Source organism: Odocoileus virginianus, chromosome 19 (genome assembly GCF_023699985.2).
Source record: "Odocoileus virginianus isolate 20LAN1187 ecotype Illinois chromosome 19, Ovbor_1.2, whole genome shotgun sequence".
Classification (NCBI taxonomy): Eukaryota; Metazoa; Chordata; class Mammalia; order Artiodactyla; family Cervidae; genus Odocoileus; species Odocoileus virginianus.
The window spans coordinates 24,451,769-24,473,813 of NC_069692.1; the positions used below are offsets into that span (position 1 = coordinate 24,451,769).

Below are 22,045 nucleotides of genomic sequence, written 5' to 3' on the forward strand. Positions count from 1 at the left end.
TTGAATGACCTTAGAAGAGTGCCTTCACATTCAGCTGTTTCTTCATTGGGAATAGGAGGAAGTTGGTACCAAACAGTTCTGTGGGTCCTTTCTCCCAGGCATTCTTGAATATTGGGGAACCAGCCTCTCATTTACACCCTTCTCATTTACGTCTGTCTTAGTAACTGTCCAACACCCCCAGCCCCACCCCAAGACCTTGCTCTCTCACTTCTGCCGCTGTGGAAGCTGCAGATTGCCGAGTTCCCAGGACTTTGCATCCGTGCCGGATGCCCTCAGCCCGGGTCTAGGTGCAGACTGGTTGCAGGGTAGGTGGACACCGAGCTTGGATCCATCGTGGAGTACCCGGGCCGTGAATCTCCTCGTAGGAGAGGTGAAAAGGACGCAGATGCTTCGGGGCTACCCAACAGCTTCTTCAAACTTCTTGCTCAGTGCGAGCTCCTTCTCCGCCCAGGGCTCGGAGGCAGCAGCTCAGTAGGTACTGCGCAAGGGCGGGTTGCCTCGCCCGCCTGGGAAGGACAAGCTTTTAGGCGCAGGCTCCGAAACGGAGCCGGAGGCCGCTGGTGTGCTGCCGGGCTCCCGGAGCCTCCGACCCTCGGATGGGCCCGTAGCCGGAACACTGCGTCTGCGGCGCCACGCCCTCAGGCACCACCCTACAGCCGTGGGCGGGCCCCTGGCTGCCCCCAGCTGGGAATCGCCGGCTAATGAGATGCTAATGAGGCTCCCATAAAGTCTCTGCCGGCCGAGCGTGCTTGGCCGAAGCCCACGCCCAGCTAGGCTCCCCGGCCGGGCGCACCCGCCCGCAGCCCTCAATCCCGGGTTTTGGTCCGCGCCTCCTCTGCCCCCCCCCCCCCCCACCCCCTTCCTCCTCCTCCTCCTCCTCCTCCTCCTCCTCCACCCGCTTCTGTCCCCGCCTCCCAACCCGCCCGGACTGGGACGCCCGCCTGGCAGGAAGAGACCCCTACGGGCTCCCAAGCCCCCGGGTAAGTTGTCCAGCTGCGCCAAATGTGCGCCCCCCGGCCCGCGGGGTCCCGGGGTGGGGGTAGGGACGCGCCTCCGAGGAAATGTGGCTCGAGGCCCTCGTGAATCCCGCCTGGCCCGTCAGGCGCCGTCTCTCCGCGCCTCCGTCCTGCCCAGCCCCTCCCAAACTTTACGGTCCAGAGTCTGAGTACTCCCAACCGCCCGCTGCCAGTGGTCCAGCTGCCTCCATCCTTCTGGACCGCCCTACCGCTCGCACATTCTTTGTCCTGGTGTTTCCAGACCGGCTCGCCCCTCTCCCCACTTCGCTGAGGTCTTCCTCCTTTCCACCTTCCAAGAGAGACCTTTGGTCTTACAGACTTTTAGTCCGCCTCTCCAGGTGACCTATGGCGGTGATTTTAATCTCCTGCCTGGGCCTGGCCTCCTGCCCTCCGGGCTGGGACCGGGGAGGCGACTGATTGGGGTCAGGGGGATCAGCTCAAGGGTCTTCCCCCGTCCACGCCACCACCGTCCTTAACTCCCCCGTGGGCAACCACATCCCTGTACCCTCTATTCCTCCTGGTCCCAACGTGAGAAAGCTCTGCCACCCCTCAAGTTGCGTGGGTGGCCGAGCGAAGGAGAGGGGACAAAGAGAGGCCTTGTCTGGGGAGATTCCTGAAAGAGCGAGCAGGGATGGGGTGGGGTGTCTATGGGAGTGAGAAAAGCTGGGCGGAGCGAATCCTGCTGCCCTGTCGTCCCCCACAACCCCCCAACAGTCTTGTGGCCCACTGGAGCAGTAGTAAGTCACAGGGGAAGTATTTTGACCACAGTGAGTCAGAAATAGACCCAGTTGTTTGTCACCAGACAGATGCAACATCCTGGGGCTGTCTTGTAAGGTAGTTTGGTGGTGAGAAAGTGGATCCTGTGTAGTTAGAGAAAGGGCTTCCCTCGAGGCTCAGTTGGTAAAGAATCTGACTACAATGCAGGAGACCCAGGTTCGATCCCTGGGTCGGGAAGATCCCCTGGAGAAGGAAATGGCAAGCCACTCCAGTGCTCTTGCCTGGAGAATCCCATGGACAGAGGAGCCTGGCGGGCCACTGTCCATGGGGTCCCGGACACGACTTAGCGACTAAACCACCACCACCACCATCACCCCCACTTAAAGAGGCGATGGCAAGTGCTAAGGAGGAAAACTTTGCCCCCGGCATAAGACACCACACCCAACAGCACACTGAGTCCATTTGAGGGCTGCCAGGCACAGCGAAGCATGGGGTGAGATGGGGCAGGATGTGTGCCTGGCAGCTGGGGTTGCAGATATTAGATCTGTCCCTGTCTGTACTGCAAGGTAAGCCCATTTCTCTGACACCCTGCCTTCTTCATATCTGAGAAATTCCCCCAGCCTGCTTGCAGGGCCTTGCTGAAGGCCAGGTAAGAATGCCTGTCCCCCAGGGATGGAGTAGGGCCTGGAGATACCTGGTTGAGAAGGCTGAGCCAGAGGCTCCCTAGCTTTCTGCAGCCCCCCCCCCCCCCCCCGGGCTCAGGACTGCTGATTTTTCATTTCCAAACTTGGCAGATTTCACTTGAAGTGGGACGGATTGCGGCTGTCTGTGGAGCAGCTGGCAGAGAGGTGAGGAACCCATCTGGGTAGGACCCAGAGCTCCCTGGGGATACCACACTGCCTTCTTCTCCTCTTCCTTTTCCCTTCCTCCTTTCTTCAGCCTCTTGCAATCTTTTCCTTTCTTCTTTGCAGCAACCACGCGTCTCTGACCCTCCCCAGGGTCCCCTCCCAGGGGTCTCCATGGCCTCACCCACCTCCACCAACCCAGCGCATGCTCACTTTGAGAGCTTCTTGCAGGCCCAGCTGTGCCAGGATGTGTTGAGCAGCTTCCAAGGGCTATGTGGGGCCCTGGGGCTGGAGCCTGGTGGGGGTCTCTCCCAGTACCACAAGGTCAAGGCCCAGCTCAACTACTGGAGTGCCAAGTCGCTGTGGGCCAAGCTGGACAAGAGAGCGAGCCAGCCGGTCTACCAGCAGGGCCGGGCCTGCACGGGCACTAAGGTGTGTCGCGTAGGCGGTGCCGGGGGTGGGGCTTGGAGAGTGGGCGGAGTCAGAGGAGGGGGCCCACACCAGGCCTGTGCTGCGTTGTGTGTTCGCAGTGCCTGGTGGTGGGTGCGGGACCATGTGGTCTGCGGGCTGCTGTGGAGCTGGCGATGCTGGGCGCCCGAGTGGTGCTGGTGGAAAAGCGCACCAAGTTCTCTCGCCACAACGTGCTCCACCTCTGGCCCTTCACCATCCACGACCTTCGGGCACTCGGCGCCAAGAAGTTCTATGGGCGCTTCTGCACAGGCTCCCTGGACCACATCAGTGAGCACCGTGTAGTGGCCTGGAGGGGCGAATGAGCCTGGGCCTAGAGACAGGCCAGTAGGTGGGGGTGGGGGGCTGCTGGGCCAGCCCAGAGGCAGGGTGGTCAAGATTCACTGCAGTCAGATGGCTTTCAGGACTCAGGTCCCTCACCTGTAAAACATTGGTGTTTGGGAAGGCTGTAGGATCCTGGGGTCCCTGTTGCTAATGTCCTCTCCCTTCCAGGCATCCGGCAACTACAACTCCTCTTGTTGAAAGTGGCATTACTGCTGGGGGTGGAAATCCACTGGGGCATCACTTTCACTGGCCTTCAGCCTCCTCCCAAAAAGGGTAAGTACTTTTCTGCTCTTGAGAACCCCCATGTACCAAGGATACCCTGGCCTTGCAAAAGAAAAAGGGTGGGTTTGGGAGTCAGCTGAGTCTCCCTTTCTCACAGCCTGGCCTTTTGCAAACCCCTCTGAGCCTCATTTTGGACTTCTGTAAAATGTGAACTGTTTCTTTCCTCACCTGCTTTCCATGGCTGTTATAAAGGTGTCATTTGATAGTGTGTCACTGCTTTGTAAACCACAAAACCCTTTAAATGTTTGTTTATCTCATTGGATTGTCCTGGGAATATAGACACCCCTTCAGTTTTCTATGTATTTGTGCCACTCTCATCCTCTGCCCCAGGGAGTGGTTGGCGCGCCCAGCTCCAGCCCAGCCCCCCAGCCCAACTGGCCAAGTATGAATTTGATGTCCTCATCTCTGCGGCTGGAGGTAAATTCGTCCCTGAAGGTGAGTGATCCCTTCCCTTGAAGAACCCAGCGTCCTGAGCTCCTCCTGGGCCTTTCTAGGCTGTTACACCCCTCATCCTCCGGCCACTACCCACCTGTCCCCATCTCTAGGCTTCACAGTGCGAGAAATGCGCGGCAAACTGGCAATTGGCATCACAGCTAACTTTGTGAATGGGCGCACCGTGGAAGAGACACAGGTGCCCGAGATCAGTGGTGTGGCCAGGATCTACAACCAGAGCTTCTTCCAGAGCCTGCTCAAAGCTACAGGTCAGGGCCCTTCCTCACAGGGTCTCCCTTCCAAGTGCCTGACTGTGGCCTAGTTCCCGACTCTCCCTCTCAGACCTGTCTGCAGTCCAAAGAATCCCACACTTGTCCATCTTTGTGGTCCTGGCAGCAAAGAACCTGAGCCCTCAGGGAGTCAGCAGGCATAACCGCACTTGGCCACCCAGCATGACAAGTCTTAGAAATCTCTTGCCAAATGCATGGGCTTTTGTTTTGTGCTTCTGTACATAGGCTTTAATATAAAAGTGACATAAATTCAAAGTGCAAGCGGTACTTCCAGAAGGTGTTCTGGGTTTTCTTTGGCTTCACACTACCACGCCCTTTGGAGTATATGCATCTCATTTGGAGAAGCCAGGCTGTCCTCTGCAAGCTTGTGACCATGTGGTACACATCTTCCCGCTGCCACTCCACCCAAGTTTCTCTCTTTGCTCCTCCATCTGCTGGGCCTGAGATAGATGGTCCATGGTGCCACCAGAACTCATGGGTCCCTGTGCAGGGAGGACCCACTGCAGGCTAAGCTGTGATCCCAGCTCAGAGGTCAGGCACGTCTCGGGTATTTGGAGAAGTGACACATAATGAGAAGAGACACATCCTGTGCGCCCTGCCCTAACCCCACAGGCATAGATCTGGAGAATATCGTGTACTACAAGGATGACACCCACTACTTCGTGATGACAGCCAAGAAGCAGTGTCTGCTACGGCTGGGAGTGCTGCGTCAGGTGGGGCCCAGGCCCATGCAGGGAGGGACTGAATGGTGGGCCCTGGAGGTAGGGTCCAGGCCTGGACGTGGTCTCCCATGGGTGTGGAGGGAGTCCGTCCTGTCTGCAGCAGCATTTTCTCTACCTCAGTGAGCTCTTCTCTGAGACTTACATGGCCACATGAATCCTGTTCTGGGCTCAACACCGTATACCAGTCACAGCACTGCACTCCATGAGGACTAAGCTCCACGAGGGTTGTCTGTCTCTTCCTTGCTGATGATTCCCAGAGCTTAGAATGGTGCCTGCTATGTAGTAAGCACCCTGAAGATATCTACTGAATGAACTAGTTGAACACATGTAATGATGCTGGGCCTGGGAGGCAGGATGTTCAAAGTCTAGTCCCAGCTCAGCCTCCAACTGCTGTATAATCTGGGGAAGCCTGTTTCTGGGGCCTCAGGATGTGTACCTGCTATACCTGAGGGAACGGGACACTGATGGTTCTGATCTGTTGGCCACGCAGGACTGGCCCGATACCGAACGACTGCTGGGCAGTGCCAACGTGGTGCCTGAGGCTTTGCAGCGCTTCGCTCGGGCAGCTGCCGACTTTGCCACCCATGGCAAGCTTGGGAAGCTGGAGTTTGCCCAGGACGCCCATGGGCGGCCGGATGTCTCTGCCTTTGACTTCACAAGCATGATGCGGGCAGAGAGCTCTGCTAGGGTGCAGGAGAGGCACGGCACCCACCTGCTGCTGGGGCTGGTTGGGGACTGCCTGGTGGAGGTGAGGGCTCTGTGTTCCCTGATTGGGGAGTGGCTCTCTGGGTTCCGCATAAGGAGGCATGGGGATTCCCTGGTTGGGGGAGGAAGCGGCCTCATAGGAAGGGGAGGGTAATAAAAGGTTTACTGTTGTAAAGAGGAGCTTGAGGGTGGCTTGGTGGTGTCAGGGGGCCCCCCGGCTCTGGCCCCAGGGGCATGTGGGCTTGGGCAACCCTGTTGGGGTGGGCCCCCCGTTGGACTCTCACTGAGCTGTTTCTTGTTCTTCTGACCCTGCAGCCCTTCTGGCCCCTGGGCACTGGAGTGGCCCGGGGCTTCCTGGCAGCCTTTGATGCCGCCTGGATGGTGAAGCGGTGGGCAGAGGGCGCTGGGCCCCTAGAGGTGTTGGCAGAGCGGTGAGGCCTGAGTTGGGGGCTGGGGCAGGGCAGGGCTGGATGTGGGACAAGACTCGGGAGTAGGTTAGGAGACACTGGGTGAGTACATGGGGGAGTGGATAAAGGAGAATGGTAAAGGCCCGGTGGCTGTTGAGGGGTGAGCGCTAATGGTGCCCTCCTGCTCATGCCCGCCCCTCACCCTCATCCTCCCAGGGAGAGCTTGTACCAGCTCCTGTCGCAGACATCCCCAGAGAACATGCATCGCAATGTGGCGCAGTATGGGCTGGACCCCGCCACCCGCTACCCTAACCTGAACCTCCGGGCTGTGACCCCCAACCAGGTCAGAACTCCTGGCATCACCCTCCACCCCAAGCCTTCCCAGGGCAGCTGTCCTACCCCAGGTCAGGCCTTGCCTCCTGGTTCACGCAGTCACTGTCCCTCTGGGTGAGCCCCACCCAGGCCGCCCTCCCCCATGGGCTGAGTGGGTGTGTGGTCAGCCGCCTGAAGACCTGAAAGGGGCTGCCGTAGGTACGAGACCTGTACGACGTGGAGGCCAAGGAGCCTGTAAAGAAGATGAGTGACAAGACAGACTCTGGAAAGCCAGCCACTGGTGAGCAGACCTCCTCCAGGGCCACGTCTAAAACACTGACCGAACAGTGATGTGTAAGCACCGATAGCAGTTGCAGCCGCTGGCAGCAGGGAGCAGGGTGCTGGAGCCCTGCTGGGTTTGGGGGGGGCATCCGGGAGAGCACAGGGCAGCGGGCGCTTGGCAGCAGCCATTTGGCAGCCAGTGTGGAGTATCTCAGCACTTTAACCACCGCTGGAACACTGGATGGCAGCCGTGCTGCGCTGTTCCCAGCTGTCCTGCCCCTTCCCACCTGGCAGACCCCAAACCTGCCTCTCCTTTTAGCCTCTGGGCGTCCCTTGCCCTTCAGTTCATAGCCTGCTGGCCTCTCTGTAGCTAGCAGTGATTTCACTTTATTCCCCCAGAAGATTTTTTTTTCAAGTGAGAAAATGGGGATGAAGGAGGTGCTGCTCACATTGTTAGGCTGGGGCTCAGTCGGGGTGGGTCCCTGCTTCTGGCTCCCAAACAGACCCCGCAGCCAGCAGCTGGGCTCTCTCTGTGGGCTGGGGTGCCCTGGGTATAAGTGTAGCCTTCTCTTCCTAGGGGCGGCGGGCTCCCAGGAGGAGCTGCTGCGCTGGTGCCAGGAGCAGACGGCTGGGTACCCAGGTGTCCACGTCACTGACCTGTCTTCCTCCTGGGCTGACGGGCTGGCTCTGTGCGCCCTGGTGCACCGGCTGCGGCCCGCCCTTCTGTGAGTCAGGGATTGGGCTTGGGGGTCCCTGACGGACCCTCCCTCTCTTCCATGCCTCTGCACCTCCCCCTCCAGTGTGGAATGGCAGGGGATCGCCATGTAGGAGGTGGCACAGCCACTGAATCCCAGCACCATCGCTTGCTAATAATCCTGCTCTAGTCGCTTCACCTGCCTGGAGATCGTACTCCTGCCCCTCTGCCCATGAGCATGCACTCAATAGGGAGAGCTCTGAGTGCTGGAGGCCCCCCAAAGCCAGAAGCCGTTGGCATTGGGTGGGTGGTGGTGGGTGTGCAGTAAATAAAAACCCTTCCTGCCCTCGCCTCCCTTTCCCGCTCTTCCTCCCCTGCTGCTGTCTCCCCTTTCCGTGGGGTCAAGTTCTGGTCTCCCACTGACCTTTCTCCCTGCTGCCCCATAGGGAACCCTCTGACCTCCAGGGAATGGGCGCTCTGGAAGCTACTTCTTGGGCGCTAAAGATGGCAGAGCATGAGCTGGGCATCACACCAGTGTTGTCTGCACAGGCGATGGTGGCAGGGAGTGACCCACTGGGCCTCATTGCCTACCTCAGCCACTTCCATAGTGCCTTCAAGAACATACCACACAACCCAGGTGAGCTGGGAGACTAGGGTGGGACGACAAGGGTGTGTGTGTGAGAGAGGGGGACAGAACACAGCGAGGGAGAGCGCCCTATCAGGGACGTCCTGGGAGAGGTATCCTTTTTCCCCTGGGCTGGCTCATAGCTCTCTCTTCAGGGGATATAGTATCGCCCCTGATCTCCACGACTCTCCTCACAGGCTCGGTCAGCCAAGGCTCCCCAGGCACTGCCAGCGCTGTACTATTCCTTGGCAAACTGCAGAGGACCCTGCAACGGACCCGGACTCAGGTGGAGAGTTTGGGTGGGGTTGGGCTGGGCAGTGGGGTTCTTGTGGGGGTCCCTGAGATGGAGGATGACATCCAGAATGGGGGGAAAGGAGAAGTGGGGGCTCAGAGCCCATGCTTAGAATGTAGGACTTGTTGCAGGAAAATGGGGAGGATGCTGGTGGCAAGAAGCCTCGCTTGGAGGTAAATGCATGCAGGGGCTGGACAGTCCCTTCCCTGAGGTACTCTCCTACGTCCTGTCCCCCAGGTCTTGCTTGCTACCCAAGCTCCTGTACCCAACCCCCCATCCAGTCTCACGCTTTTCCCTTCCAGTTCTTTCATCTGCACACATGACCCTGTCCCTCTAGCTCTCGGCCTGAGCACTTACCTTTTCAGGAGGAGGCTGAGACCCCAAGTACTGAGGAGCCACCTGTCCCAGAGCCTGATGAATCAATGACACCGCCATCCCAGCAGCAGGACGTGAGCACAGGGGCCCTGTCTGCAGGCAAAGGCCTGGGAAGGGCAGGGAGGTGTGTTTCAGGGGAGGGGCAGACCTTGGCTTTGACTCCAGCTGACCTGGGACCTGGGGGTCACTGCAGGCCAGTGCTGAGGATCTGTGTGCAATTTGTGGGCAACGGCTCTATATCCTGGAACGCCTCTGTGCTGATGGCCATTTCTTCCACCGGAGCTGCTTCCGCTGTCATATCTGTGAGGCCACATTATGGCCAGGTGGCTATAAGCAGCACCCAGGAGATGGTGAGTGGGCCTGGGAGGCATTCAGAGGGACTTTGCGTTTGGCCCTACCAGTCAGGGTCAGGAGCTTGAAAGTGGAGAGGAACTGGGGTGCTGGGCATGAGGTAGAAAAACAAGCTGAAAATTACACTTTCTTCTCCCAAACTCATTCTTCTCTGTCCCCTCCAAAGCCCCAAATGTGGGGTTCTGAGAAACCAGGAGGCTGGTAGAAATTCACCAGCAAATGCAGTCTTGTCACCCCCACCTTCCTTGATAGACTGAGTATCTGATCCTTGGTCTGCCTACATCTGATGCCTCTTTCCCTCTCCCACCTTCCCAGGATATTTCTACTGCCTCCAGCATCTGCCTCAGACAGGCCACAAAGAAGATGGCAGCGAAAGAGGTCCTGAGAGTCAGGTAAAAGCTGTGGAAGTGTGTGGTGGCGGGGTGAGGAGGAAGGGGCTCCCTGGCCCAGCGGAGTGCTACTAGAGTGTAAACTCCACGATGGCAGAGACCTTTGTCCTGTTTTATTTACTGATGTATTTCAAGTATCCAGAACAATGCCTGACACTGTTCAGTAAATGGCACAAACGGATGAATGCCAGGGCCCACATCTGTCTCAAGGGGCAGCCTCAGCCCACGCTGGACAGGTCACTGACCAGAACATTTGGTGGCTTTTCTAGGACCTTCTCATGCCGAGTGAGAATGACATGCCCTCAGGCCCTGCGACTCCCATAGCCCTCCACCAAGGGACCAGTCCTGTCCCAGGCCCCAGCCAGCCCACCCGTCGACTGATCCGCCTCTCCAGCCCAGAACGCCAGCGTTTATCCTCCCTTCATCTCACCCCTGACCCAGAAGTGGAGCCTCCACCCAAGCCCCCCCGAAGCTGCTCTGCCTTGGCCCGCCAAGCCCTGGAAGCAAGCTTCAAGGGCTGGGGAATGCCAGTCCAGAGCCCTCAGGGTAGGGGATGGGCTGGGTGGTTTTTGGATTCCTGGACAGGGATATGGGGCATGGGGAGGGAGGTCATGGGGATTCCAGCCCATGTCCATGTCCTACTCAGTTCTTGAGGCCATGGAAAAGGGGGAAGAAGAGAATTCCTCCTCCAGTGAAGAGGAAACAGAGGAAGAGGAAGATGTGCCTTTGGACTCAGACATGGAACAGGTGAGCGGGAGGAACCTGGCCACCTATTCTGCCCAAGCCAGCACACATCCACTAAACACACGCCTCCCTTCACCCAGGAGAAACCCACAGCACCCAGCCTCTTCTGAGCCCAAATGTCTCCAAATGCCTTCTCACCTGGCCTGACTCTTTCATGTCTCTAAGCCTCTACGTTTTCTATCAGAACTTACCCCACTTCCAGCCTAGGGTCTTTCTGGTCCTTCTTAAATGGAGCTTCCCCAACCCCTATCCACCTGACTCTGTCACAGTTTCTGAGGAACCTGGCTAAGAACTCAGGCACCATGAACAATTATCCAACATGGCGTCGGACTCTGCTGCGCCGGGCCAAGGAGGAGGAGATGAAGCGGTTCTGCAAGGCTCAGGTGCGGCCTCAGGGTTCCCAGAGGTTCTGATGGGGTCAGAGTCCTTAGACTGGGGATCAGAGCTCCTCTGGGACTCTGTTCTTGAGCCATCACCAGACTCCTGGGCTCCCTGTCTTATACCCTTCAGGCCATCCAGCGGCGACTAAATGAGATCGAGGCTGCTCTAAGGGAGCTGGAGGCCAGAGGCACGGAGCTGGAGCTGGCTTTGAGGAGCCAGAGCAGTGAGTGAAGACAGGGGAGGGATAAACTAGACCACCTCTGCCTCCTGGCACTGTGTTCTGCCCCCAGCAACCCCCAAACTGCTAGGTCTGGCTCACGGCAGGCTCTATGCCTTATGCCATGACTCCTATGATCCTGGCTGGAGGCCTGACTGGCCCCCTCTCTTCCTTATCAGGTTCCCCCGAAAAGCAGAAGGCATTATGGGTGGAACAGCTGCTACAGCTCGTTCAGAAGAAAAACAGCCTGGTGGCCGAGGAGGCTGAGCTCATGATCACGTAAAGGGTGTCAGGGCTGGGGAGTGGGGGACAGTGGCATTGAGTCAGGCAGGCCCCAGCCAGGTCTTTGCTCACCCTAGGCATCTGTGCTTTTTCTATTCCTGCCCTCCACAGAGTGCAGGAGCTGAACTTGGAGGAGAAACAGTGGCAGCTGGACCAAGAGCTGCGAACCTACATGAACCGGGAAGGTAGGCAGAATGTGGGGAGAGGCTGGTATTTGCACAAGCCTCGTGACTGCAGATACTGCCCAGCAATAGTCATCCAGTCTGAGTACCTCTGAGGCTGAAATGCCTCCTGAATTGCCTCTTGAACTGAAGGACGCCAGAGGATGGGGCTTCAAGCCCCTACTCTGCACCTTCAGTCAGAGTGTACAACTGAGCTTTTACACCAGATTTCCTTTAAGAATGATGTTGCAGCTAAACAATACTAGAAAACCATTAGTGTTGATAAGCCAATCTCACAGGCGGGAAACAGCAGGGGCTGTAGAAGTCACACAGGCCAGGCCTGTGCCTCTTGTGCCTCTCTGCCGCATCCTCTGTCCTCTTTAAGTTTCATCTCCTCCCTCCAGAAACCCTAAAGACAGCTGCCGATCGGCAGGCTGAGGACCAGGTCCTGAGGAAGCTACTGGATGTGGTGAACCAGAGAGATGCCCTCATCCGCCTCCAGGAGGAGCGCAGGCTCAGTGAGCTGGCCTCAGAGCCTGGGGTCCAGTGCTAGAAGACCGCCTTACCCCAGGACAGCATCGTCCTATGTTCATCTGGGCTGCCTGGGAGAGGGCCTCATTGTTTACAATAAAGTTTCTGACATAAACAGGACTTCTGGCTAGCCGCAGGTGTGAGGTGGGGACTGAGCAGGGAGGGCAGACAGGTGGGAGCCCAAAGGTCTACACTGTGACAGTCACACTGACCCTTGGCCCCAGTCACTGCCTCTACAAGGAAATAAGCCGAGCCACAAAAGTGTCAAGCTTTATTGTTCCTCAACTCTGTCTCCCTCCTGCTGCCCTAGAAGCAGGGCTGGCTGGGATTCTGGGCCCAAGTCCTGGGCCTCCCTTGCCCTTCCCAGCACGTGCTGAAGCTCGGTCCGGGTCTTACACAAGCTCTTGGCCTCCTGCACGTGGAAGAGGTAGAAGGCACCTGCCCCCAGCACCAGTCCAACACTGGGGGTCCAGAGCAGTAGAGCAGCTTCCCTGATCCATCCTCCGGCCGCCAGGGCACACAGCAACGCCAGGAGAAGAAGCCCTAGCCCAATTGCATAGCCGGCCACGGTGGCCCACCAGCGAGCCTGAGCCATGCCCTGGTCCACTTCTGCCCAGGCCTCCCTTAGCACACTGGTCAATGGCGAGCTCTCTGCTGGTCCTACAACAAGGCAGGACAGTGGGGAGGCAGAATAATGGTCAGAGTGGAGGTGGTGCCTGTGGTCAGAAGGGCCAAAGAAAAGGATGTGGATGACTCACCATGGGTAGGGCTGGGGTTGTGCTGGGGGGGGCTGTGTCTCACACACAGGGTAGCCATCAGGGCCTCATGATCAGAGAAGGGGGGGCCGCTGTAAGGGTCATGGCCTGTAGTAGTTTTGAGAGTCTTACAGGAGATGTATAGCCCAGATACTGCCTAGGAAAAGGGCCAAAGAGAAACTTCTATCTGGAAGTATGTTTCCAGAGAACCAGTTCCTGGCTATCCATTCTCCAGCTGCCAGTAATGTAAGACTAGACCAGCTGGACAAAGGATCAGCACAGGCTGGTGAGACATGAAGAGACACGGAGGGTGCAACGGGGAGAGGCCTGACCTTATAAAGTACATAGTCGATGCGGATGCCCAAGGGAAATGGCCCCAGGTCCTGTTGCTTGACGTAGCAGTTCTTGGGTACCATTGTACAGCCTTCTTCAGAACCCTAAGTGAAGAGTGGGCTTGAGTGAGGATGCAGGGGAAGGAGGAGGGAATGATGCTGAGGGTGCAGGTGGATAAATAATTAGACAGGTCCTCACCTTGAAGTCCCGGGTCTCCAGATAGGCATCATGCAGCCCGGTCCACTCTTTCAGCAAGCGGCAGCCCAGGTCCTTTGGGTGCAAGTTGAGGTCCCCACACAAGAGAACCACATCAGCCTTCTTGGATGTGTGGCTGGAGGAACCAAGATGGTGAGGCAGGAATTCTTCCCTCATCAGTTCTGCCCTAAAAGTGGGACCTTACAGCCACCCTTCAGTCCCTGGATCCCACCCTATTTTCCCTGTTAAGCCCAGGCTCACACACTGGATGAACTGGGCCAATTCCCAAGCTTGGGCCACGCGATGTGCTAGGTAAATGTCCTTCTGTCGATTGTACTCGGCATGGAGCTGCGCAAGATAAAGGAGACAGTAACAGGTGAGACTCAAGGTCCCAAGGGCAGGTATAAATCAAGTTTGTCACCTGGCATGGTGCTTGGTAAAATATGTGTGAACTTTGCCTGCTGGCCTTAGGAATCCTGCCCCTACAACTCACCTCAAGGCAACTCCACCAAAGGCGTCCCCTCTCTCCCTCCCAGGACCAGGCTGCCTCTCCCAGCCCTAAGCACTGTGGGCTTCACTCACGTGGGTCACGTAGGCATTGAGCACCAATCCACTTAGATGGAGTACCAGCAGCCCCACAGCCTTCCCACAGAACCAGTCACAATGATGGATCTGCAGGCAGGAGTGGGACAGAACTCAGAGCACTGCCCCCCTCTCTCTGCCCATCCCTTGCAGTCCTAGGAAGGTTACCTCCTTTACCACGTGTTAGTGGAGGTGGGGGAGGGTGGTGGAAGAGTTCCAGATCAGGCTCACCATGTAGGGGTAGCCATTGAGGGTGAAGACATGCTGGGTGAATTCCTGGATCGAGTGTTTGGAGAAGACACAGAGACCGCTGCCAATGATGCCGCTGAAAGCCAAATCCTGGTTAGCAGTCACAAAGCAGGCAGGTAAATACCCAGGCCTTTCCCCCTCCCTTGTCTCCCAGCTCTTAGCAGCTACATTTTTTTCTCTCTCTGCAGCTGATGGAAGCTCACAAAGTGTTAGTTGTTTGTGTGGGGTGATAGGACGGCCTGATAGTAAGTCTGATGAGCTGCAGAGCTAGATCTTCCTCATTCCACCTTCTCCTGTTTCCACACCCAGAGGAGAGGATGCTGGGGGAGAGGAAGCAGGGTGCAGGCAGCATAGGGAGGAGGGGCTGGCAGGGCCAAGCACCTCAAGGTGTGAAACTAGGCTTCCAGGCCAGTTGGCTGCTTACCTCCTGAAGTAGTGTGCAGCTGGGTAGGTGGGCAACAGCTTCTGTCTCAAGTACTGGAAGTCCTGTTCACTCCACACCTGGGGGAAGGGGTTAAAGATACCTTCCTGGCCCTTCCCCCTGGGAGAGCGCCCCCACCCTAGCTGCCCCCCTGCAGCCCGGTTCCGCACGGCCCCACCTCCTCCAGCAGAGCTAGGTCGAAGCTCTCCAAGTTTAGAAAGTCTCCCAGGCGCTTCACGCGGTCGGCGCGATGCTTGCTCAGGTACGGAATGCCCCTGAGGACGAGACGCGCAGGGGGGAGGTGACGGCTGCGGGCGCTCGGCGCTCCGGGGCAGTACCGGAGCTGGGGCCAGGGGCCGGCCGTGGAGGTGCGGGTTGCCCCCCGGACCCCGAAGCTGTAGGGCAGGGGAGCGCCGTGGCCCGGATGTGAGGAAGGCCTCCTTCCTCTGGCAGTGCGGGTGCGGGCGGGACGCGGGGCTCACTCACCAGCAGTTGAGGTTAAAGACCCTCAGTCGCAGGGTGAAGTTGGGCTTCATGGCGGGGACACTCGGCGGCGCGGGACGGTTCGGCCTCCAGAGCGACGGCCGCGGCGGGGACACTGGCGGGCGGCGCTGCTCCCGGGGCACTGCGTACAGGTGGCCGCCCGGCTCCCGCGCTCCCCGGAAGGCCGCGGCGCTCAAGTGCACGCGCCTGGGGGCGGATTCCCGCGTTACCCAGGCAACCGGCCGGCGGGGCCCCAATCTGGCGGCGCGCTAACCCGGAAAGGCGCTCTGCGGTGAAGGCTGGTGCTGACCGAAGGCAACGGCCGTGACGGAGGACCCTGGGCGGGGACAGAGGGATCCCAGAGGCGAGGGCGGGTGGGGGCTCCCAGAGGAGGTTCCAGAGAGCGGCGAGCCGGACTAAGGCACGCGGGACGTGGGATCCGCGTTCCTTTTCGCCGGAGCTCGTCCCTGGTGGCGGCCGCCTATGGGTCCTCTCCCGCCTCTCTACCGGCTCAACAGCAACAGGCGCAAAGTTGAGGAAAGGCCGGGACTTCGCCGACCGGGGCCCTGCCCCTCGCCCGCCCCGCCCCCTCTTCCCCGCGAGCGGCGGGGGCGGGGCCGCGCGGTGGTTGTCCTGGCGACACGCAGTGTTTGTGACCCGAGGAGTCCCCGCGCGCAGGCATGGCGAGCCAGCAGCCGTCGGTTCCGTGCATCTCGCGGTCGCCACCCGAGCAGCCGCTTCAGGTGAAGGTGGTAGGGCTTTTCAAGAGCTCCAGCTTTCAGATCGCGAAGAGCGCCGCTGAGGTAACTGCGAAGACACCGCAAGTGCGACCCGCTTCCCGGTCTTGCACCACCTGGTGGCGGGGGTCGAGGTTCAGGGAGGGGTCGTCCCGGCTGGGGATGGCTGTGTCGGAATGGATCGGAGCGTGCAGGTGGCAAGTGCCGGTCTGGGCGGGAGTTCCACTTCGAGAAGGGCTGCCTTTAACGGGAGATTCGAGTGAAGGAATCGTTCAGAACCTTGCTGGGAATGAAAGGTGATTCCTGTCTATACATTAACACACATTTTATTCCACACTAATTTTTAATTGAAATCATAGCTTTTGAAACTCCGTGGGAAAAATATTACCATATAAATTCATAAAATACTTAACAAGCAACATTATCATTAATTGAATGTCACTGAAAACACAGTTGATTAGATCTGACTACTAGATATTTATACTAAATTAAAAATATTCTAATCTAAAAAAATATTACTATATAACTAGCTGATTTTTTTTACAAACTCCTTCCCCAAATGGTTTTTGAAAGCTATTCATTCGGGGGGGGGGGGGGGAGTTGTTTTTTGTTTTTTCCTTTAAATTTTCTATAGCAGTCACTACATCCCAGTCGAATTAGCTGCTTAAGGTATTTCTTAACAAATGACCCCCAAGTGCTCTGGAGAATCCAGACATTTCTTTGTAAACATGCAGAACACTGCAAAATGAAAAACACTTTAAGTAACTGAAAGAATTTGGCCAGGTCTGCAATGCTGCAGCACTCCTATAACCTGAACACAGGAGAAATGTAGAAGTATGTGAAATATTGAAATGTAAAATTCAGCATGTCTTTGGGGTTTGTTCCAGAAATGCTTTTATAAGATTAAGCCAAGCTTCTCTCCTTCAAAACTACACTAGACTACAGGACAAAGCCTTATTAAAGTTTGTATCTCCCAAAGTACCCAGCTGGATCACTTCACACAAAATGTTCCCAAGTAGAAGAAATCTTAAGAATTTCCTAACTTCTTGCCTGCTCCAAGTCCACAGAGTTACAGATTTGAGTTTGTATCAAATCAGGAAATAGTGACTAATTTGTGATGTAGGTGAAGTCTTAAGATGAAGAGAACAAGTGATAAGAAGTCTGTGAAAATAGTCTGTGTTAGCTGGGCTGATGGGATCAGCAAAGTTATATGGCCCACGGCTGTATTTAATGAGTTGGAGGGATTTTTTTCTCTTGCTTTTTCTTAGCTCCTTATCTGGAGGAGCACGTTTTCTTCACAGTGCAGAGAAGATGTTGGCAGATCTTTTTCTGTAAAGTCCATGCATTAAACTGTTGAGGCCTCTGGAGCCACAGGCTCTGTCATGACTACGCAACTCTGTCCTGTGCAAAAGCAGCCACAGAAAGTGTAGAAATGAATGGTGGTTTTCCAGTAAGACTTTGATTCTGGACAGTGAAATTAGACTTGTATATAATTTCACATGATGTGAAATGATTCTTCTTGTGATTCTGTTTTAACTGTGTAAAAATCTAAAAATTATTCTTAGTTCTCAAGTCTTAGAAAAATAGGCAGTGGTCTAGATTTGGCCGACTGATCAGCTTGCCAACCCCTGTCAGAGGGGACACTAAGTCAAGAAAACAATGTCTTTATTATATTAATTATGTTGTTTTTCACTTAAGCTTTTGCCTACTGTAGCTCTATATGAGTATGAAAACATATCAGTGTAAATTCAGTTACTTCTGTGTTAATAAAGGATCCTTGGAATATATTTCCAACATGATCACTTGCAGGCAATCTCTGATACCTAATTAACTGATAGATTTATAAAGAGTAGTATTGCATAATACAGTCAATTCTGGAACAAATTATGAAGAAAGTATGATTAAGTATGCTTAATTTGAAAACTCTTAGGCTTATCAGTTACACCAGGTGGTCCCTCAGTGAAAAACAGCAGTCATCTTGCATGACTGCCTCAGAGCACAAACACTAGAATTGAGAAAAAGGACGCATCAGCTGTTGGTTGGGTGCAGTGGTCTAGGAAGGCAATGGCCAGATTGCTGTTGCCCTCTTCTGCTACCCCTGGTCCCAAGGCAGGGTACACTCCTGGCCTGGCTTTCTCCCCCTCGGACTATCCACCCTTGAGGAAGTGTGCTAAGCCAGTGTCCCCTTAGACTATGACAGAAGCAGCCAGCTGACACTTTTCCCTGTTGGTTCATTTACTCCTCAGACCTGCTCAGAAAAGTGCTGCCTAAATATTATTGCTTCAACTGCCTTCTCTTGCTTTAGAAGAAGACAAACTATAACATTAAAAGGAGCATTAACATTAAAAAAAAACTTAACAGGTATTGTTAACTAGAAAGAATTTTCTCTGATGCATACAGACAAAACAAAATAGATTAAGTCAATACATGCTCAATATCTAGACCAAGATATATTTAATATTTACTTCTCTTTTCCCCAGGGGCTATAACCACAACCATATCTTTCGGTTATTCTCCATGTCAGTGAATTAAAGTAATAACTTTTTTTTTTTTTTAGTTAAAAGTACCCATGGCTCCACTGAGGTGTAGTAAGAGTTAATTTAGGGAAAAACTGGTCCTAAAGGAACATGGCAGATCACAAAACTGTTGGCATAAGCTCATTTGTTCACTTGTTTATGCAGTTGCTATGTGTGGATGGTCTACTATGTACCAGATATTGAGGCCAGTGGGAAACTAAGACATAGTCTTTGCCCTCGGGGAGCTTATTCTCTTCAGATGAGAGACAAATAAGTGTGGCCTGGGGAGGGACTTAATAGAGGTAAGCACAGGGCCCTCTGGGAGCTGGCAAGGGGCATCTAAGCCAGACTTTGCGACTTGGGTGTACACTGTGTAAAACTTCCTGAGCACTCCATAAAAATCAGGGGGAATGATTTCTACTTTAAAAGAGAATGTACTCTAAAATAATATTCTGTTTTGAAACCTAGAGTCTGAAGAGTAATTATCCATCCAAATTTGAAGATCCTATAATAATTCCTGTTCAAGAATTTGCATGGCATCAGTATCTACAAGAGAAAAAAAGGGTAAAGGATATTTTGGGTATGGGAAATGAGCAAAGTTTTGCCTAAATTATTTACCTATGCATTGCTTTGGAAAAACTGAAGCAGTAATTTTCATACAACTAGATTTTATTTCTCTAAATTATGCACTTTGCCTAAATTGTTTCAGTCATTTTACCAAGCTGATATTAAGAAAAAGTAAAACACTTCTAGGATTTTCTTTTGGAAGGCAAGCAATAAAGGTAAGTTTGACACTGTCAATGCTGCTATTTACTCTTGCTGATGACTACCCCCCTTTCCCTGCATATCACTTAGTCCTACTTCCTGTGACACCCTGGCACTCAGGTCACTGTGGCTTGGCACTGTTCTAGGCCTGAATTCTGGAAGGCTTCAGTGGTGTCCAGCACAGATACAGCAGGAGAGCATGTGGGGTTCCAGGGGAGCTCTGGGGGCAGGCATCAGCTTCCCACAGGATAACCATGTCCAAATGGGAGCTTCCTTCTCCGCACTCTCCCCGGTAACAGTACCCCTTGAGGACCCCAGACCCTAAGGCTGGCAGAGATGATCCAGAGATGGCAGACTGGTTGAGTGCCAACCCTAATTAACTGGTAGTGCTGCCTGGACCGTGCGATTTGAAGGATTCTGAGGTGGCATCCTGGCTCTGTTACAGCTCGTGTTGGGGGCGGACTGGAATGGATACATCTCCTGGCCCAGTCCTGTAGAGAGTCCCAGTCTTGGTTTCCCTGCCACACCCCGTCTCTCAGTGGCTGATGAGATCGCATTTCTCCTGATGAGAGCAGTTTTGATTGTCCTGTGTGTGACTGCACGAGGATGTCCTGTGATTATCATGCAGACTGTGTTGCTTTACAAGATCACTGTCTCAGTCACATGAATAGTGCAAGATAAAGTCACGAATACCATTTAAGTCTCATACCATTTTCACAGCAACAGTACATTTTCATTGTAATTCAAATAGAAATATAACAAACACTTAACCTCTGGTGCTTATTATATGCCAGGCTCTATTCTAATGACTTCTGTAAATATTAACTCTAATCATTACAGCATCTATGGTGACCAGTGGTTCTGGTTTGCCTGGATTGGAGGGGCTTCCTGGGATGCACAAATTTAATTGCTAAAGCTGGGATTGTTGTTGTTATTGAGTTGCTAAGGCATGTCTGACTCTGTGAACCCCGTGGACTGTAGTCCCCCAGGCTTCCCTCTCCTTCACTATCTCCTGGAGTTTGTTTGGTCCATTGAGTCGGTGATGCCATCCAACCATCTCATCCTCTGTTGTCCCCTTCTCCTTCTGCCCTCAATCTTTCCCAGCATCAGGGTCTTTTCCAGTGAGTTGGCTCTTTGCATCAGGTGGTCAAAGTACTGGGGCTTCAGCTTCAGTATCAGTCCTTCCAATGAATATACAGTTTTAAGCTGGGATGGTCTGAGGCAAACCCAGACAGTTGGGCATTCTAATGTAAAACAATGTTTTTCTTAATTTTTATCATCAAACTTCCTAAACTGCCTATCATACCATGTTCTCCACCTACAAGAGAGCCATGATTTCATGCTTTGAGGTTTGCACCCACTCTCTTCCATATTCCCACCATACTGGGAAGACTGGAATGGTTTCCATTCCGCAGTTTCTGACCCTTGACAGTCTGGGTTGCTGACGTTGAGATGTTTTGTGTTCTCTTCTGCTTTTCTCATGGGGGCTGAATGAGACTTCCTAGATCATTACTGCTGCTTCTTCCCACATACCCTTTAACTCCTGTCTTTCTTTTCTCCACCTCCACCCGATCCTCATCTCCTGGATACTTGCCACCTTAACCTCTTCTTCCTCTTCAGTCTTTTGTTCTCCTACTGTCATGGGACTTCCCTGGTAGTCCAATGGCTAAGGCTTTGAATCGCCAGTGCAGGGGGCCTGGGTTTGATTCCTGGTCAGGGAACTAGAGCCCCACGTGCTGCAACTAAGAGTTTGCATGCTACAACTAAAGATCCTGCATACCACAACTAAAAGGTCCCGTGTGCTACAACTGAGATGCAGCACAGCCAAATACGTAAATATTTTTTTAAAAAGAGCACTGTCTTATGTTATACATAGTGCTTCTTAGCACATATGAGGTTAGTCTGAGCTGGCCTTATGCTTCAGCAGAATGTAACGCCAACTCTGAGGGATGGCTTCTGAACCTTCGGGAAGGCCCTTCCCCCACCTCCAAAAAAGGGAGCATCATACATCTTAGTGCTGGGAAGTCCTAGAAACCATCGGGTCCAGCCCGCTATCTTGAGGCAGGTGATGAGGGCTCCTTAAATGTAGAAGACACCCAGACGAGGCATGTAATGACCTTCAGCTTCCCAATAAAGTCTGTCTGCTCCTACATTTCTCCTACCAGGCTAACTAAAACATCCACAGTTAAACTTTTCCTCTCCTTTTTCAAGTTTTATGTCCTATAAAATGTGAGACCCCTGATAAATGTAAACATTCCAGGGAGTACTGACTCAGTGGCTCTCTCAGTGACTGACAGTTCAGCATGAACAAGCGAGGAACTGGAAGTGAGCTCCTCCTGAGACAGGAGCCAGGAATGGAACATGTTGGCAGCCAAAGGCAACACTGTTCCCCAAACTGGCATTTCTTCAAGTGCGGTCTCCAGACCAGCAGCAGCAGCATCTCATGTTCAGTTCAGTCGCTCAGTCACGTCTGACTCTTTGCGACCCCATGAACCACAGCACACCAGGCCTCTCTGTCCATCACCAACTCCTGGAGTCCACCCAAACCCATGTCCATCGAGTCGGTGATGCCATCCAACCATCTCATCTTCTGTCGTCCCCTTCTCCTCCTGCCCTCAGTCTTTCCCAGCATCAGGGTCTTTTCTAATGAGTCAGCTCTTCGCATCAGGTGGCCAAAGTATTGGAGTTTCAGCTTCAACATCCATCCTTCCAATGAACAGCCAGGACTGATCTCCTTTAGGATGGACTGGTTGGATCTCCTTGCAGTCCAAGGGACTCTCAAGAGTCTTCTCCAACACCACAGTTCAAAAGCATCAATTCTTCGGCACTCAGCTTTCTTTATGGTCCAACTCTCACATCCATACATGACCACTGGAAAAACTATAGCCTGACAGAATGTGGTCCACTGGAGAAGGGAATGGCAAACCACTTCAATGTTCTTGCCTTGAGAACCCCATGAACAGTATGAAAAGGCAAAAAGATAGGACATTGAAAGATGAACTCAGATGGGTCAGTAGGTGCCCAATATGCTACTGGAGATCAGTGGAGAAACAACTCCAGAGAGAATGAAGGGATGGAGCCAGAGCAAAAACAGTACCCAGTTGTGGATGGGACTGGTGATAGAAGCAAGGTTCAATGCTGTAAAGAGCAATATTGCATAGGAAC

General features: G+C 54.1%; 3 protein-coding genes across 14 annotated transcripts in view; 2 read left to right on the plus strand and 1 right to left on the minus strand.

Moving 5' to 3' along the window:
* The first annotated feature begins 592 nt into the window (after nucleotides 1–592).
* Nucleotides 593–11,964, plus strand: MICAL1 (microtubule associated monooxygenase, calponin and LIM domain containing 1). Of its 3 annotated transcripts, none has more exons than XM_070449977.1 (26): nucleotides 600–980; nucleotides 2,528–2,581; nucleotides 2,705–3,010; nucleotides 3,109–3,316; nucleotides 3,539–3,643; nucleotides 3,983–4,087; nucleotides 4,198–4,353; nucleotides 4,987–5,087; nucleotides 5,587–5,844; nucleotides 6,117–6,232; nucleotides 6,425–6,551; nucleotides 6,740–6,821; nucleotides 7,380–7,527; nucleotides 7,943–8,133; nucleotides 8,319–8,407; nucleotides 8,533–8,586; nucleotides 8,779–8,862; nucleotides 8,982–9,138; nucleotides 9,455–9,531; nucleotides 9,798–10,074; nucleotides 10,175–10,275; nucleotides 10,542–10,655; nucleotides 10,783–10,876; nucleotides 11,050–11,149; nucleotides 11,264–11,337; nucleotides 11,718–11,964. In XM_070449977.1, the coding sequence occupies exons 3-26, from the start codon at nucleotides 2,753–2,755 to the stop codon at nucleotides 11,864–11,866; spliced, it is 3,225 nt and encodes a 1,074-aa protein (XP_070306078.1). In that variant the 5' UTR covers nucleotides 600–980; nucleotides 2,528–2,581; nucleotides 2,705–2,752; the 3' UTR covers nucleotides 11,867–11,964. The 3 variants fall into 3 exon arrangements, with proteins under 3 accessions (XP_070306080.1, XP_070306078.1, XP_070306079.1); XM_070449978.1 differs by having other exon boundaries at nucleotides 606–980; nucleotides 8,545–8,586; XM_070449979.1 differs by lacking the exon at nucleotides 11,718–11,964 and having other exon boundaries at nucleotides 593–980; nucleotides 11,050–11,156.
* Nucleotides 11,965–12,098: 134 nt separating this feature from the next.
* On the minus strand, nucleotides 12,099–15,019 carry SMPD2 (sphingomyelin phosphodiesterase 2). Of its 3 annotated transcripts, none has more exons than XM_020900937.2 (10): nucleotides 14,866–15,019; nucleotides 14,558–14,654; nucleotides 14,383–14,459; nucleotides 13,941–14,034; nucleotides 13,710–13,799; nucleotides 13,393–13,475; nucleotides 13,131–13,263; nucleotides 12,932–13,036; nucleotides 12,603–12,756; nucleotides 12,099–12,504 (listed from the first exon to the last, which is right to left on the minus strand). In XM_020900937.2, the coding sequence occupies exons 1-10, from the start codon at nucleotides 14,913–14,915 to the stop codon at nucleotides 12,116–12,118; spliced, it is 1,272 nt and encodes a 423-aa protein (XP_020756596.2). In that variant the 5' UTR covers nucleotides 14,916–15,019; the 3' UTR covers nucleotides 12,099–12,115. The 3 variants fall into 3 exon arrangements, with proteins under 3 accessions (XP_020756596.2, XP_020756597.2, XP_070306084.1); XM_020900938.2 differs by having other exon boundaries at nucleotides 13,131–13,202; nucleotides 13,389–13,475; XM_070449983.1 differs by lacking the exon at nucleotides 13,710–13,799.
* A 437-nt stretch (nucleotides 15,020–15,456) lies between these two features.
* The window catches only part of PPIL6 (peptidylprolyl isomerase like 6), a 35,852-nt gene continuing 29,263 nt past the window's right edge, over nucleotides 15,457–22,045 (plus strand). For all 8 annotated transcript variants that reach the window (XR_011481904.1, XM_070449984.1, XM_070449988.1 and 5 more), the window contains exons 1-2: nucleotides 15,457–15,665; nucleotides 18,584–18,679. Coding sequence is in view for 7 of the 8 variants with exons in the window: in XM_070449984.1 (XP_070306085.1) it covers nucleotides 15,543–15,665; nucleotides 18,584–18,679 (219 nt within the window). In the remaining variant the exon portion in view is untranslated. The remainder of the gene's footprint in view (nucleotides 15,666–18,583; nucleotides 18,680–22,045) is intronic.